Below are 13,213 nucleotides of genomic sequence, written 5' to 3'. Positions count from 1 at the left end.
AAAAAACAAAAAAAAAAAAAAAAGAAAAAAAAAAAAAAGAAAATAAATAAAAAATGCCTTTCGTGAAGTTTTGAAACTGGTATATAACTTAATTGAAGTGCAGAAAAGGAGGCAGTCCTCTTATGTCCGTGGTATCATTAGGTAATAAGTTAACTCTATAAGTCTATTTTATTTCTTTTTATTTGATTTCAGAACGCTTAGAGAATGCTTTTGGTATGTTTAAGAATACAGCACCATTTGACAGCACAGGACACCCCGCCATTACAGTAAACGCGGGAAAATCTAACGGACTTCCGGTTGGAATGATGATTGTTGGAAAACGTTTCGAGGATTTTAAAGTTTTACAAGCGGCATATGCGCTGGATAAGCTACAACTTCAGAATTGAAGTCAGAGACGTCATCAATAGATATTTATTCGGACATCAAATATGTTGTAAATGAATTTGATATTGCGTTTAATGATTCTGAAACTCCGAAGTTCTGATATTTTTACATTTATCGGTATATGGTGGTATATACACATGAATATTTGTGGGAGCTGCAGATAGAATGGTGCAAACCGATCGATGTTGAAAGGCTATATATTAAAGACGAAAGAAAGTATTATTTTTTAATACATATTCCAAAGGTCAAGGTCACACGTAAAGATCAAATGTTATTTTAGAGTGTGTCTAAGCCGTGACTGTAACATGCATGGAGCAATCTTATTTTAATTTGGCGTATATGTTTACCTGAATGAGATGGAGGGTTGTGCAACAAACACTACAGGTCCCATCTAAAGGTCAAGGTTATTCTGGGAATCAGTGGTCATAAAAGATCTTGTCCAGGCCGTAACTTTGGAACGCATTTAGCAGTTAATTATTCATTTAACTTATAAATATCCTCAGTGACACAAAATATTGCCACAAGACACTTGTTCTTATCTCCATGGCCAATGCCACACCAAGGGGTTAAAGGTCATGTCTCATATTGCTGGTTCTGTAACTTTTTTTACTTGTTTTAAGCTTTTATATTTAATTGACTGACATGTTGGAGTCATTGAGGCAAACTCAGTTAACATTTAATTTCAAAACGATGTAACCAGTGTAGGGAAGCACGTGATTTCGAATGACGACGTGCACATTACGGGTATCTAGAGAAATCAGAAGGTAAGGAGCATATGATAGGGTATCATAAATGTTTATCAATATAAAATATACATTGATTTTCCTGCTGAAACGAGAGAAAGTATCGGCCATTTTTCCGTGCACGCCGTCTTTTTAAATCACGTGATTCCCCACACAGATTATTCGAGCTTTTCAAAATGAAAATTTGATTTTTGTACTTTTTTTTCGGTTTAAGTAACTTAACTAAGTTTAACGTACACATAGACTGTTACACTTACCATAACAACAGAAAACATATCATATTACAAAACTGATTTATACATAACGAAGCGCGCAGTCATATTTATAAATAAGACAGTGATTTAGGAGATAAAATAACAAAACATATGTCCGATCATATCGTTACGATTGTACTGGATATATTTATTCTCTTTATGCATGGACCATTTAATATACTACACTTACGTAAGTAAATTAATTTTCATGTAAATTGTTTTGCTTTGTTTAAACTTTGTTTAAATTTGGCTCGTGAAGGATCGTGCAGTAGTTTGAATAATGCTAAAAGTCGTTTATGACGTGTACTAATTCTTGACCTTCCTAGTTGCCCATATTATTCGGATTAATTATTCCACCACAAGGAAAATATAACATGTAAAATAGAATGTAATTTATCAAATAATTAAGGGGACGCATACTTTGAAATTAGAAAAAAGTGGGTGGGGTATTATAAAATTTACCTGCAAAAAAGTACAAGGTTTTGGTAAATGAAATGAATACTGTTTCAACTGTTATAAGTACACAAAGGATTGCTCACTAAAATAAAAATGAGAAAAACTGAAACAAGAAAGTTATTGTTGAATTACGTAAGACTTCTTGTGTACATTCAAAGTCAACAATTAAGACTTTTTGGTGCGAAAATAATAGTGCTTCACTTTGTCTAAACATTTATCAATGTCCTACAGATTCTAATTTAAAGAAAGAATGTGAAATAAGTTCACTGTCTTGCTTTTCATTTCGCATATGTGAGCTAAAACACATTATTTAGTTTGTTTACAAAGTAGTGCATAAGAAAAGATACGGTGGTCAAGGAATGCCACATTACAAAACTAAAAGAGTATATTCCCCTTAACACATTAAACATTTATCGTTACAGAAGTCTAGTGGCTTACAATAAAGGCCTAGAAATGTTGCCATTATTAATTTTTAACTTGGTATTCATGAGCTACAATGCACTTAAATATCAAAACACATTCAACAAACTTTTGAAAATGTATTGTCTTAAAAATCCCTAAAATAAGGTATGAAATTTGGTTGAGAGGTCCAATCAATGTGTATATGTGCAAAAGCAACATTCTAATCTTGTTCACAAAAGTTACTAATAAACAGCAGGAATGTCAATGATCAAAACTGGACGAATATACAGTTATCCTCACTTTAATGTCATTTATAATTTGTCCTTGAATTCTCCACCATACTTTTCATAACTCTGTTTGCACGAGTTGCACGAGAATGCTGTCATTCACGTAAAAAATACGAGGTCAAATAAGTTGTAAATGCAGTATCATCTAAACGTAATTAATGGATTATGCAGTTCAAGATAAACTTTATCTCATACCGTAACGAACATGTATAATGTTGTAACAACAACTTTACTTACACTGATTTAAGTAGCAGTCGGTTTATAAGTGACTTTATTGATTCATTTTGTGTTTTGTTATTGTTGTCAAAAAGTATAACGGAAGTGCCTCACAACTGAAGCGGAAACCAGTTTGATGCGCAAAGTAGTCCACTGTAAGTAATATTATTTGACAAATGTCCACAGAAATTAATAATTTTCTAATATAAAAGACGAATATCTGAATAGGATTCATTATTTGATAAGAAATTATAATCATCGACATGTTTTTTTAAAAATCGAACACGTGCTGACACCTAAGTTGTCTCCCGTTGTTTATTAGAGTTACCTTTCGTCCGGCGCAGTAATACATTTGCAGTGAATCGCCGAGAAGTCGTGGGAAAATTAAAAACCATGTAAACAAACTAAAATTAACCACCTTTTCAAGATGAATTTCAAGTGATCGACATTATGCATTTAACCCGCCTGACCTGTGTAGCATCTTAGATATCTGTTCTAAGGTATTCATTGTGTAGAATGTCATGTTATGCCCTTGCAATGCTAATCCCACTCTGATTTTTTTGTTTACATTTTTTATCAATGAGAAATATGGCGTCCATCCCGAGATGAACAGACGTGGCGTTAAATTTTTACATGTTTAAGCAAACCTGGTGTGTTAGAAAGAAAATCTCATCCCTTCAACATTATTTGGAATACTGTTATTGTAAAAAACCTGTATTTTCCTTATACAAAAGCTTAATATTTTGTGTTGAATGTACTTTCACAAAGACCTCTGTTTTCCTGTTACATTCATAGTACCACATCCTTATCCACAAAACACTGAATATTACAGGTGTCCATCAGTATTATATCAGTTTAGGAATATGTTTTTTATTTTCCCACCATCGATTTCTTGAATATGCACCCCTTCCGCATTGCTGTATGAACTGTGAATGTAGCAATATGCGTCCCCTTAAGGCCTTCGAGTGGTGTGTCACCTGATTAATCACGGTTTAGAGTTCAGATGCGTAGGGATTGAACCACGAGGGCGTTAGCTAGCCCGAGTACCAGGGAGCACAAGTCATCAACACAGCCAAAAGCATCTATTCAAGATTTTTCAAGGATTTTTTGTGACAAGCATGCCATTAGCCGCCATAATTTTGCATATTACCTAAAGGAACAGGATTTCAAGAATAATAATTTTAAATTCGAGTTATTTCGAGTACAAACCGTTTACTAAATGTTGATATGCTTCCAAGATTAATACAAAAGAATCCGCGAGATATTAAATGAAAACATACCGATTGATACTTCAAAAAATCGTTGGCATGATTAATTCTGAAATAAACAATGGCATAAGTTACTTGCGATTCAATACATTCACTGTTATTGACGAACTTTTCCTTAACGCCCAATTCGTAAGAATGTAAACAGTTACGTATTAAAATTAAAGGACAGGCTGTACTCACATGGTTGTTTCTTGGGAAATGGTGGCTCAGTTGAGTCATCTCCTTTTTCGGGATCTGTCGATGAGTAACTCGAATTCTTCGAATCCGGCTGGACATTGATCTAGTTTCCTTCATATCCGTATTCTGGTATGAATGAGGCTAATTTTTTCCTAACGCCCGATTCATAAGAATGTAAACAGCGATGTATTAATAAATACTCGGCCCTGACAAAGCATTTAAAAAAAAAGGAATCGTGTGTTAACAACACGTGTACTGCCTTATTGATACACAATTTTTCTCCGATAATACATGGACAGATCCAGTGAAACATACATAGTTTGACCTTTTTCTTTGTTTAACTGGCAATCAAATCGAGCCATGTTAGAATGTTTCATTTTCTTGGAAGATAGTCGGATTTATAGGCATTTAAAAATATATGTGTCTGTCATCGATATAACGATATGACAGCCATTTTCGGGGCTATAACGTCACCATCTTACACAAAATGAATGTTTGGACAAGATTCAATAAAATATACATGAAGAGTAGGGTATAGGTATGAATAAGGTGAGTAGGGATATGGTGATGGGGATAAACGTATCTATAGGGTGAGTAGGGTGCGTGAATATACATGAATATACTCACCATGTACACACATGTACTCCATTCACCATGTGCATACCATACATGTTACCTACCCTGTGCATATGTGTATCGCACTTGCCATATATACATGTACGTTCTATTAACCATATACATAAAATCTTCTTCTTCTTCTCGTTCGCGATACATAAAATCTATATACCCTGCTCATCATGTATATACGCTTCCCTATTCACCATGTACATATGTGCAAAACATAATAAATGTTCGCCTATCTCACCATGTACATACATGTACCCTACTTCTCATATGTATACATGCGTACAATATTGTAAGTAACGCACCGTGAATATAAAGCGCTGCATTCCTCATGCATATCATGTGCACTCTACTCACCATGTAACTACAAGTTCTGGCTACCGGTGCTCGTCCAGTCTTGATGCCCATATACAGGTCCCCCATAAAAAAAGTTAAAAACTAAAACGAAAAATAAAATATTTTTTTTACTATATACTCAATGTATCAGTATACAGTAACAAAAAAAATTAAATATCTTTTTTTTTCGTTTTTGGATTAAAAACAGTAGTTTTTAACTTTTTTATGGGGGACCCATATATGGGCACCAAGACTGGACGTGCACATGTGACTTTTCTGTCGATATTTTAATATTCTGATGGTCGCGTCCGTTAAGTTATGGCGTGACCCCATTTGTTTACCTAACAAGGTCGAGTCGCAACATCTGCAAGAAACTGGTGACGTCATGCGAAGTTCTTAGCACATAGTTAATTTTCAATATTAAGATAAACATTGTTTTATATCAAATTATTTTAATTGGCTAATAAATTAAATGTAAGTATTTTAAACAAAGTTCATGAAAACATAACTAAGAAAGTTTAAATTCACACAAATTTCCAAAAATAATGATTCTATACCATATATTTATTTTCAAAAAGAAGCGTACTTCGATCACACGACAACTGCAATGGTGGGCAGCGGTGCTCATTTGATTCCTTTGTGAATTCATAACTGGTTTTGAAGAAACTTGTAGGAGGCAAGATAAACATGTGTACCGTAGGCACCCTATGCATACATGAAATTAACTCTTCATGTATACATGTGTTCACCATTTCCGTCATGTACACATGTGTACCCTACTCGCAATCTACATATATGTACCCTACTCACAAGCACCAGTGCCAAATGACAAGTAACCACTGTCGAATGACAAATTATCACTGCCGAATTAAAAGATACCACTGTCGAATGCCAGTTAACCAGTGTCAAATGACAAGATACCACTGCCGAATGACAGGTAATCACTGTCAAATGCCAGTAAACCAGTGTCAAATGACAAGATACCGCTGCCTAATGTCAGACAGCAATATATTGTAAAGTGCATGTATAACACATAGAAAAAACATCAAACCACATAAGAATGAATAGGTATCAAATAAATACTGTGAAATGACAACATGTGAATGAAAGGTAACCACAGCAAAATGTCATTTGACTACTTCAGACCGAAAATAAACCATCAACGTTTATGTACATGTACGTATTGTTTATTTCTGATTTACAGCAAATGGTTTTCTTGTAGAATCCTTTTACCCTATAATTAATCTTTGCCAACTAACTTCGGGTTGAAGACTCATATTTTTTTGGAAACGTGTATGTGTGACACAGCCGATTGTTTTCGTGCACCCTCACTCAATCTTTGTCAGCATGTGATATGGTGCACCTGGTGCTTTAATTAGAGTTTCACACAGTCACACAGAGTTATGGCCCTTGACATAGTCAAAACTATGCATTATAACGGCTTAAAAGTTTTTGTCGCAAATATCTCAAAGTTTTTGATCTAGGATTTTACTCAGCCAGACCAGAGTTATGTCCCTTGATTTAGTCAAATTTATGCATAAAGGGGGATTCAAGTCATTAAACACTACAGGATTGTTGTATAGAATGTGAAATTGTAAAGCTGGTGTTATGTTTGTGATTTCACTCAGCCAGATTAGAGTACTAAGTCAAAAATACACATTAAGTGCTTAAAAGTTTGAATTGCATATATCTTAAGGAATAACTTAGGAGTACCTAGACGTCTAATGATTTATTTTTTGCGCTTAATTTCCAATACAGTGTTTGTGAATTAAATGTGACACCATTCCGCTATATCATTTAGATCATATATTCTCGGCACCTGTATGGCGCTAAATGGTACGTCAAATCTTCCGTGTTTTAACAGAAACGTACATAGAATTTTCATGTTAGAATTGTAAATATTTTATAATAATTCTCCAAAAAGTTAACATCGGAAAATGTTAACTTCCCATATTATTTCAAATCAGATAATTCCAGTTTCTGTAATAAACCTTTAAATTCTTCATTTTCAGGTTTTGATGTTATACTTCAGAATTTATCCATAGTAATAATAGTAAGAAACCAAAGACAGACGGACAAGACTTAAAACCATACGGAAATAGTAAGACTTCGAGAAGTGTTGAAACATTACATGAGACAAGAACACATTTCTGTATCTCTTGCCAAATCATTTTCAAAACAAGATGAACTGAACTTTCACACTTACAAAGATAAAAACAGCGGTATTTAAGCACCAAGCTGTAATAAAATTACAACTTTGTTGACCAATATATAGGCGAATTCAGTTCTTTCTACGCCAAACTTTTTGTCAACAAATCATCACCAAAAAGACAAAAGATAAATACCAGGTGAAACAACCTATAGTTTGTCCGTTTGAAGCAGTTCACACGATGAAAAAGAAAACGAAAGCAGGGAAAGTTAGTTGTTCCTTTTGCGAAAGGAAATATTCGACAAAATTGGAACTGTCTCAGCACAAGAGAGACAAGCATAAAATTGTACAGTGTACCTTCTGTGACAGCCACTTTTCGAAACAACATGCGGTATTGCAACACCAAAAAGATAAACACACAGGGCCCAGTCATTCTACCACAATATATGCCAGAACAAACAGTTCGGAGAAAAAGTATTGTTCCTCATGTGCCAGATCCTTTACCACTGTTACTGCACTTTTACAACACAAACAAGACACACATGATACAACCAAATCCACCAGCAGCCATAGTGCGCACTTTACAGAAAGGTTGCACAAACCATCCTGCAAAAATGTCAAATGTAAAATATGCTTAAGCCGTTTCTCAATGACAAGTGCGTTGTGTCAGCACATGAAGGATAGGCACCAAAGAAAGCAGAATAATTGTCTTTTGCGCTGCACAAATGTGAAAGAGGAAGCTACAAGCAGAAAATACAAATGTCCTAAGTGCGCAAAATGTTTTTCGACAAATGATGCACTGTTCCAGCATCAAAGAGACACACATCGGCCAGTACCAAATAACCCCCAATCAAGGAAACGTAGACATGACTTATCAATCGATATTAAGAAAGAAGATGGGCTTACGAAACAACACACGGCTGGTCCTTTGCATAAGAAAAGGAGGAGGACTGTCGAAGAGGTATACGTCAAAGAAGTAAATATAGACAAAACTGAAAAGACGAAATCTGTCAAACATGTAAATTACATACTTACCGAGATAATGGCTCATGTGCACCGGCAACAGGGAGGTGATATATATTGTCCCAACTATGTGAAGGCTGGCAGTTTTCCGGTTAACACAAAAATTGGAGAGGCAGACGAATTTGATATCAACGTTTGTTTAAAATTAGGACAAAAGGATGTAAAGGTCAGCAGTGTTAGAAAGATAAATTACTCCTATTCCCAGGTAAGCTACCTTGCTGTAACGTCATGATTTCAAAACGCAGTGTTCTGTCTTCATATAATATGTTTTTGACGTGAAAAAGAAAACTTGTTTCCCGAATAATGTATTATTTCAATATTAATTTAAACACACAACTCCAAATTATATACTTATTGCAGAATAAACATGCAACAAACATGAACATAAATTGTGAGCCGGCTATTACAAAGACAAGGGTCAAGCCCCCAGATGGTTATGTTGTAGTGTCTGTTGACGCAGGTATTATTCCTGAAGGCCTTAGATACGGGGAAGATCTAGTTCCACGGAAGATGAAATATGACCTACACCAGAAAATAAGCACTGCAATAACCAAAGTAGATTTGAATCGTACGTATTTGTATCGAGTGGTTTAAATTTGTAATTACATAGAATGATTGGTGATATAGATTAAAGGATACAGATTACAAGCAATGACGTATAATATGTTTTAATTAGCGACATGCGCAGACATACTTTCGACAGAAAGAGAAAATAGATATGAGAACATAACATTTTGTATTTATTTTGATAGAAAAACGAAATTAATGGAAAGAGGACATTGATGATAATGCATTAGTTGCTCAAACCAATAAAATGCATGTTGATAAAAGAAACAGGATGTGCAAAAAATACTAAAACAGTTCAGATTATTTTATACAGCAATGTACTTTTAAACAAGAAATATCTTTAAAAATGATGGTCGGCGAATTGTAATAAGGAAAGAAGTTTATGAATTTTTCATCTAACATTCATCTTTCATCTAACATTTTTTCAAATTGCAAAACTAAACACCGCACTTTAACAATTTAAATGGTTCTCTTTTAATTTTTCGCAAAGGTTTCGTAGGGTTGCAATTTAGTTTCGTTTATCCTTAGACGAATAATGACAGCAGTAGTTTGATGAAGATTCATGAAGCGGTTCATGAGAAGAGGTCATTAAACGTGTTTATATTTTAGCTAAATTGGTCCCTATCCCCATTTGTAACAAAATAGCAGGAGACCTTACGATATTGTTACACATCGAGTTTGATAAAAATCCATTACATTTAGTGGTTAATGCGAAGAAAGGCATATCTACTTTTAGCTATAGTGGTCCCTAATAGGGCCCAAGTTTCTATATAAATAAATTTGGAAGAGGACCTTATAATGATGCTCCAGACCAAGTATGACAAAGATCCACCAAGCTGTTCATGAGACGCTGTATAAAGGCACTTCTAGTTTTAGCTCTAGCAGCCCCTAAAAGGGGTCAAATGTCCCAGCTGAACAAAGTTGGCTGCGGGCCTAATAAAGATGCTGCAAATCAAGTTTGATTAGAATACATGAGAAAAGATCAATTAAAGGATTTTTTTATTTATTATTTTTATTTATTTCTAAAATAGGCCAACTGATCCCGCTTTAAAAAATAGCATATTCGCTATTCATGAATCTTTGGACAATGACGTCACACCTATAAAAAAGTGAAGGTCAAGCAAAACATACAATTGTAATTATTTCAATATTTCTGTTTAATAAGCAAAGTTTGACCGTAGTCATATCACCTAGATAAACTGTATGCAGCGTACCTTCATTTCAGTGTAATGAGATTCAGTCATTATATAGCATATATATAATAAAACAGATTTCAACTGAGTTCAATATTTGCATACCATACTAAAGAAAAATATTCATATATAATAAATCAGTTAAATAATTTATAACAAATATATCAAAGCAAACAAGTACTCATTTTAATATGCAATCTGAATAAGTCACAAAAGCAAGAAACCTTTTCATATACAGACGACAACTGTAACAAGGAAAATCTTTTAAAAAGCACTTCTCTACATAAAAGACTCTTATCACACCCTTATTCGTGTGATACGCAGACCGTATTCAGCTCTTTCTTTAATTTGATATATGTTGGTATTTTAACAGGTTTTTATCATATTTATTAAACTTACTTATCATTTTGAGATATATCAATATTCTTGCTAAATATACTGAGCCAAAGTTAGCTTTAAAACTGTGAACAGCGTCGTTTAGGATAAAAGTTTTGTCTACATTTCACTCAGCGTAGCACAATCAACAAAGTGAAAGAAATTGACACTCTCGTCCAATCAGGCAGAGTGTTGCATAAATCTTCCATTTTGATAAATTATCTATAATGCGTTATCAAGTAGTTTGATTTGCAAACTGAAGTCACGTGGCATATGTAACGAAAACGAATTTAGACGGCGTCGCCGAAAAAAATTCATATCCGATCAGGCTGCTTTACTTCATGTGCATAATAATTAACATTTTCATGTTGTTGCATTATAAGCTTCAGATGTCCATCTCAGCAAGATGACGCATGGACCAGCTTTAACCATGACCATTATCCCAAACAAGCACTCCGGTGTTCAGTACAATATCAGTATTGACATAACAATATCACTTCCATGTGATATACCTAAAATGGAGTGGCCGCGCAAGAAAACCAAAAAAGCTTTCTGTGAAAAGCTTATAATTGATGTAAAGGAAACTGGGACACACCTAGTACCAAAGAAAAATGAATTCTGGGCAATTTCATACTCCAAAGCTGAACGAGAACTTTTCTCCAGACTTGATTAGGGTAACGGCTGCAGAAAATTTGTCTTTAAAATGTTAAAGAAGTACATGCAAAGTTGTAAATCTGGTTCTAAAAACGGCTTGCCAGGATTGTCTTCACATGTTTTAAAAGTCAGTAATATGTTATTTTATCTATTTGTTTTAAAAATATTTTAAAAGTGGAAATGGTATTTGTTCACGGGTTGTATTATTTATCTTTATAATGTATAAAATTACTATATCTTTAATGCTAGTTAATATTTTCCCTCATTTTATATACTCGCGACATTGCAGTTCTCTTAGCGGTTAATATTATTTGTATGCCCTGCATATTTTGATAATAGAGAGTTTGAGATTTCAACCTTCGCCTTCCCCTTCAACGTCTCTTGCGAAGTTAACGTATGAAGTTGAAGTTCGATTAAAATTCCTTGAGATTTCAAACTTTAAAATGAACCTTACTTCTTTTAAACCGCCCATTCAATTTATCTGTAATTATGATCGTGTTTCTCGTGCATTTCGATATCAATTGTCCGAAAGTGCAGGACTTTTACCAGATATTTTAGAAATAAAAATTAAATAAAAATATTTCAATTAACATAATCATTGCATGGATATTAGTGCGATTACAAAAAAAAAACAACATTTTATATAAAACGATGTCAGTATACAATGCATGATTGTAAATCATACATGAGTGGAAATAAAAATGATAATCATATCAACGTATTCTATTCCTGATGGTGTTCTTGAAAGACATTTCAGTAAATATGTTTTAAACAAAAACATGAGACATCAACTACAACAAATGCATTTCTCGATATACTTTGAAGTTAAATATATGATATAAAGCAAACACAAAAGGCTGGTGACTAGTATTTCATAATTTTCTTAAATTTGTTTTTTTTTCTTTGAATTGGTACTTTGTACATCGAATTCCTTAAAAGACGCGTTTTACTTGTAGACTGTTCATGTGGAAAATCTAACCTTTTAACAGATATGTTGATAACATGAGCCTATATACACAATTTATAAATACATTTAACAAGCGATTTGAAAAAAATGTAAAATATTCTCGTGATACGATACGTTTGGCATCATGACACTCAGTTTGACTCTGTATAATGCCAAACTCTCAGACAGCACGGTATAATCGTGCCAAGTCACCATGTGTCTAGCGAAACAGTCAAGAAGTGTTAGGTGGAGACGAAAATTGTGGCACAAAATAACATGTGGGCATATACACGTATTTGTTTAAATAGACTATTTCATAAGTAAAGCATGTGCAGATCAAAGAATTGTGGCTAGAGGGACACCAACTTTAAGAGGGGGTTCACCCATTCAGGGGTACTGGGGGGGGGGGGGGGGGGGGGTCACACCGAGTTTCAAGACCGATTTTCTTTTTAATTTTAGAATTAAAGGTGGATTGACCCAAATGCCCCTCTGCCATGTTCTGGATCCGTGCTTGTAAAGAATGGAGCTATCCCATACGACTAACAGGAAACCTCTCGCATCATGATATCATAGATCTAAAATTGTCTAATACTTCAAAACAAATGCCGTCTTACTAGGACCATTTTATGTTTATAATTAAAACGCAATTGTCTTATTAAGTGTCCGGCAGAAACGGATTGATTCTATTTGGAAGTTAAAATAAAATGTTCCACCAAATAATGATCGCGCGTTATAATTCATTTTTCAAGTTAAATTACTGTCATGCCATGTGCCTCCATCCAGATTTCAGTCTTTGATGCCGTGTATGGGGACAGAATAGATGTACAAAGACTGAAGTTTTGACTTTCGTGATATCACATCTTCGGACGTTCAAAACTTCACTTCTTACGACAAAAAGGCCCATCTGGTATAATCAATACCGCCTGAGGACACAAATATGCCGTAGAAGTTAAAGTTTGAACAAAATCTCAAAATTTCTGAAAATCAGTTGATAACTTCATACTTTCAGGTTCAATTCAATGTATTTAGTTAAAATCATTAGCCAAACAAAATTTCAATATCCTTTTACTTATTGATAGTGTATCGCATCAAATTTAGTCCAGTTATACATATGGATAATCGAATAACTTAATAAGCAGAAATCCTGAAACTAAGCTTT

General features: G+C 34.1%; 1 protein-coding gene across 2 annotated transcripts; it reads left to right on the top strand.

The window, feature by feature from the left end:
• The first annotated feature begins 197 nt into the window (after positions 1–197).
• Positions 198–12,356, top strand: LOC128557666 (uncharacterized). Of its 2 annotated transcripts, none has more exons than XM_053545559.1 (4): positions 198–1,571; positions 7,160–8,524; positions 8,680–8,887; positions 10,844–12,356. In XM_053545559.1, the coding sequence occupies exons 2-4, from the start codon at positions 7,538–7,540 to the stop codon at positions 11,125–11,127; spliced, it is 1,479 nt and encodes a 492-aa protein (XP_053401534.1). In that variant the 5' UTR covers positions 198–1,571; positions 7,160–7,537; the 3' UTR covers positions 11,128–12,356. The 2 variants fall into 2 exon arrangements, with proteins under 2 accessions (XP_053401534.1, XP_053401533.1); XM_053545558.1 differs by having other exon boundaries at positions 10,838–12,356.
• The last annotated feature ends 857 nt before the right edge of the window (positions 12,357–13,213 follow it).

The sequence above is a fragment of the Mercenaria mercenaria genome, chromosome 6 (genome assembly GCF_021730395.1).
Source record: "Mercenaria mercenaria strain notata chromosome 6, MADL_Memer_1, whole genome shotgun sequence".
Taxonomy (NCBI): domain Eukaryota; kingdom Metazoa; phylum Mollusca; class Bivalvia; order Venerida; family Veneridae; genus Mercenaria; species Mercenaria mercenaria.
Note: the sequence above shows the minus strand (reverse complement) of the source record. Positions and strands in the feature narration are given on the sequence as shown.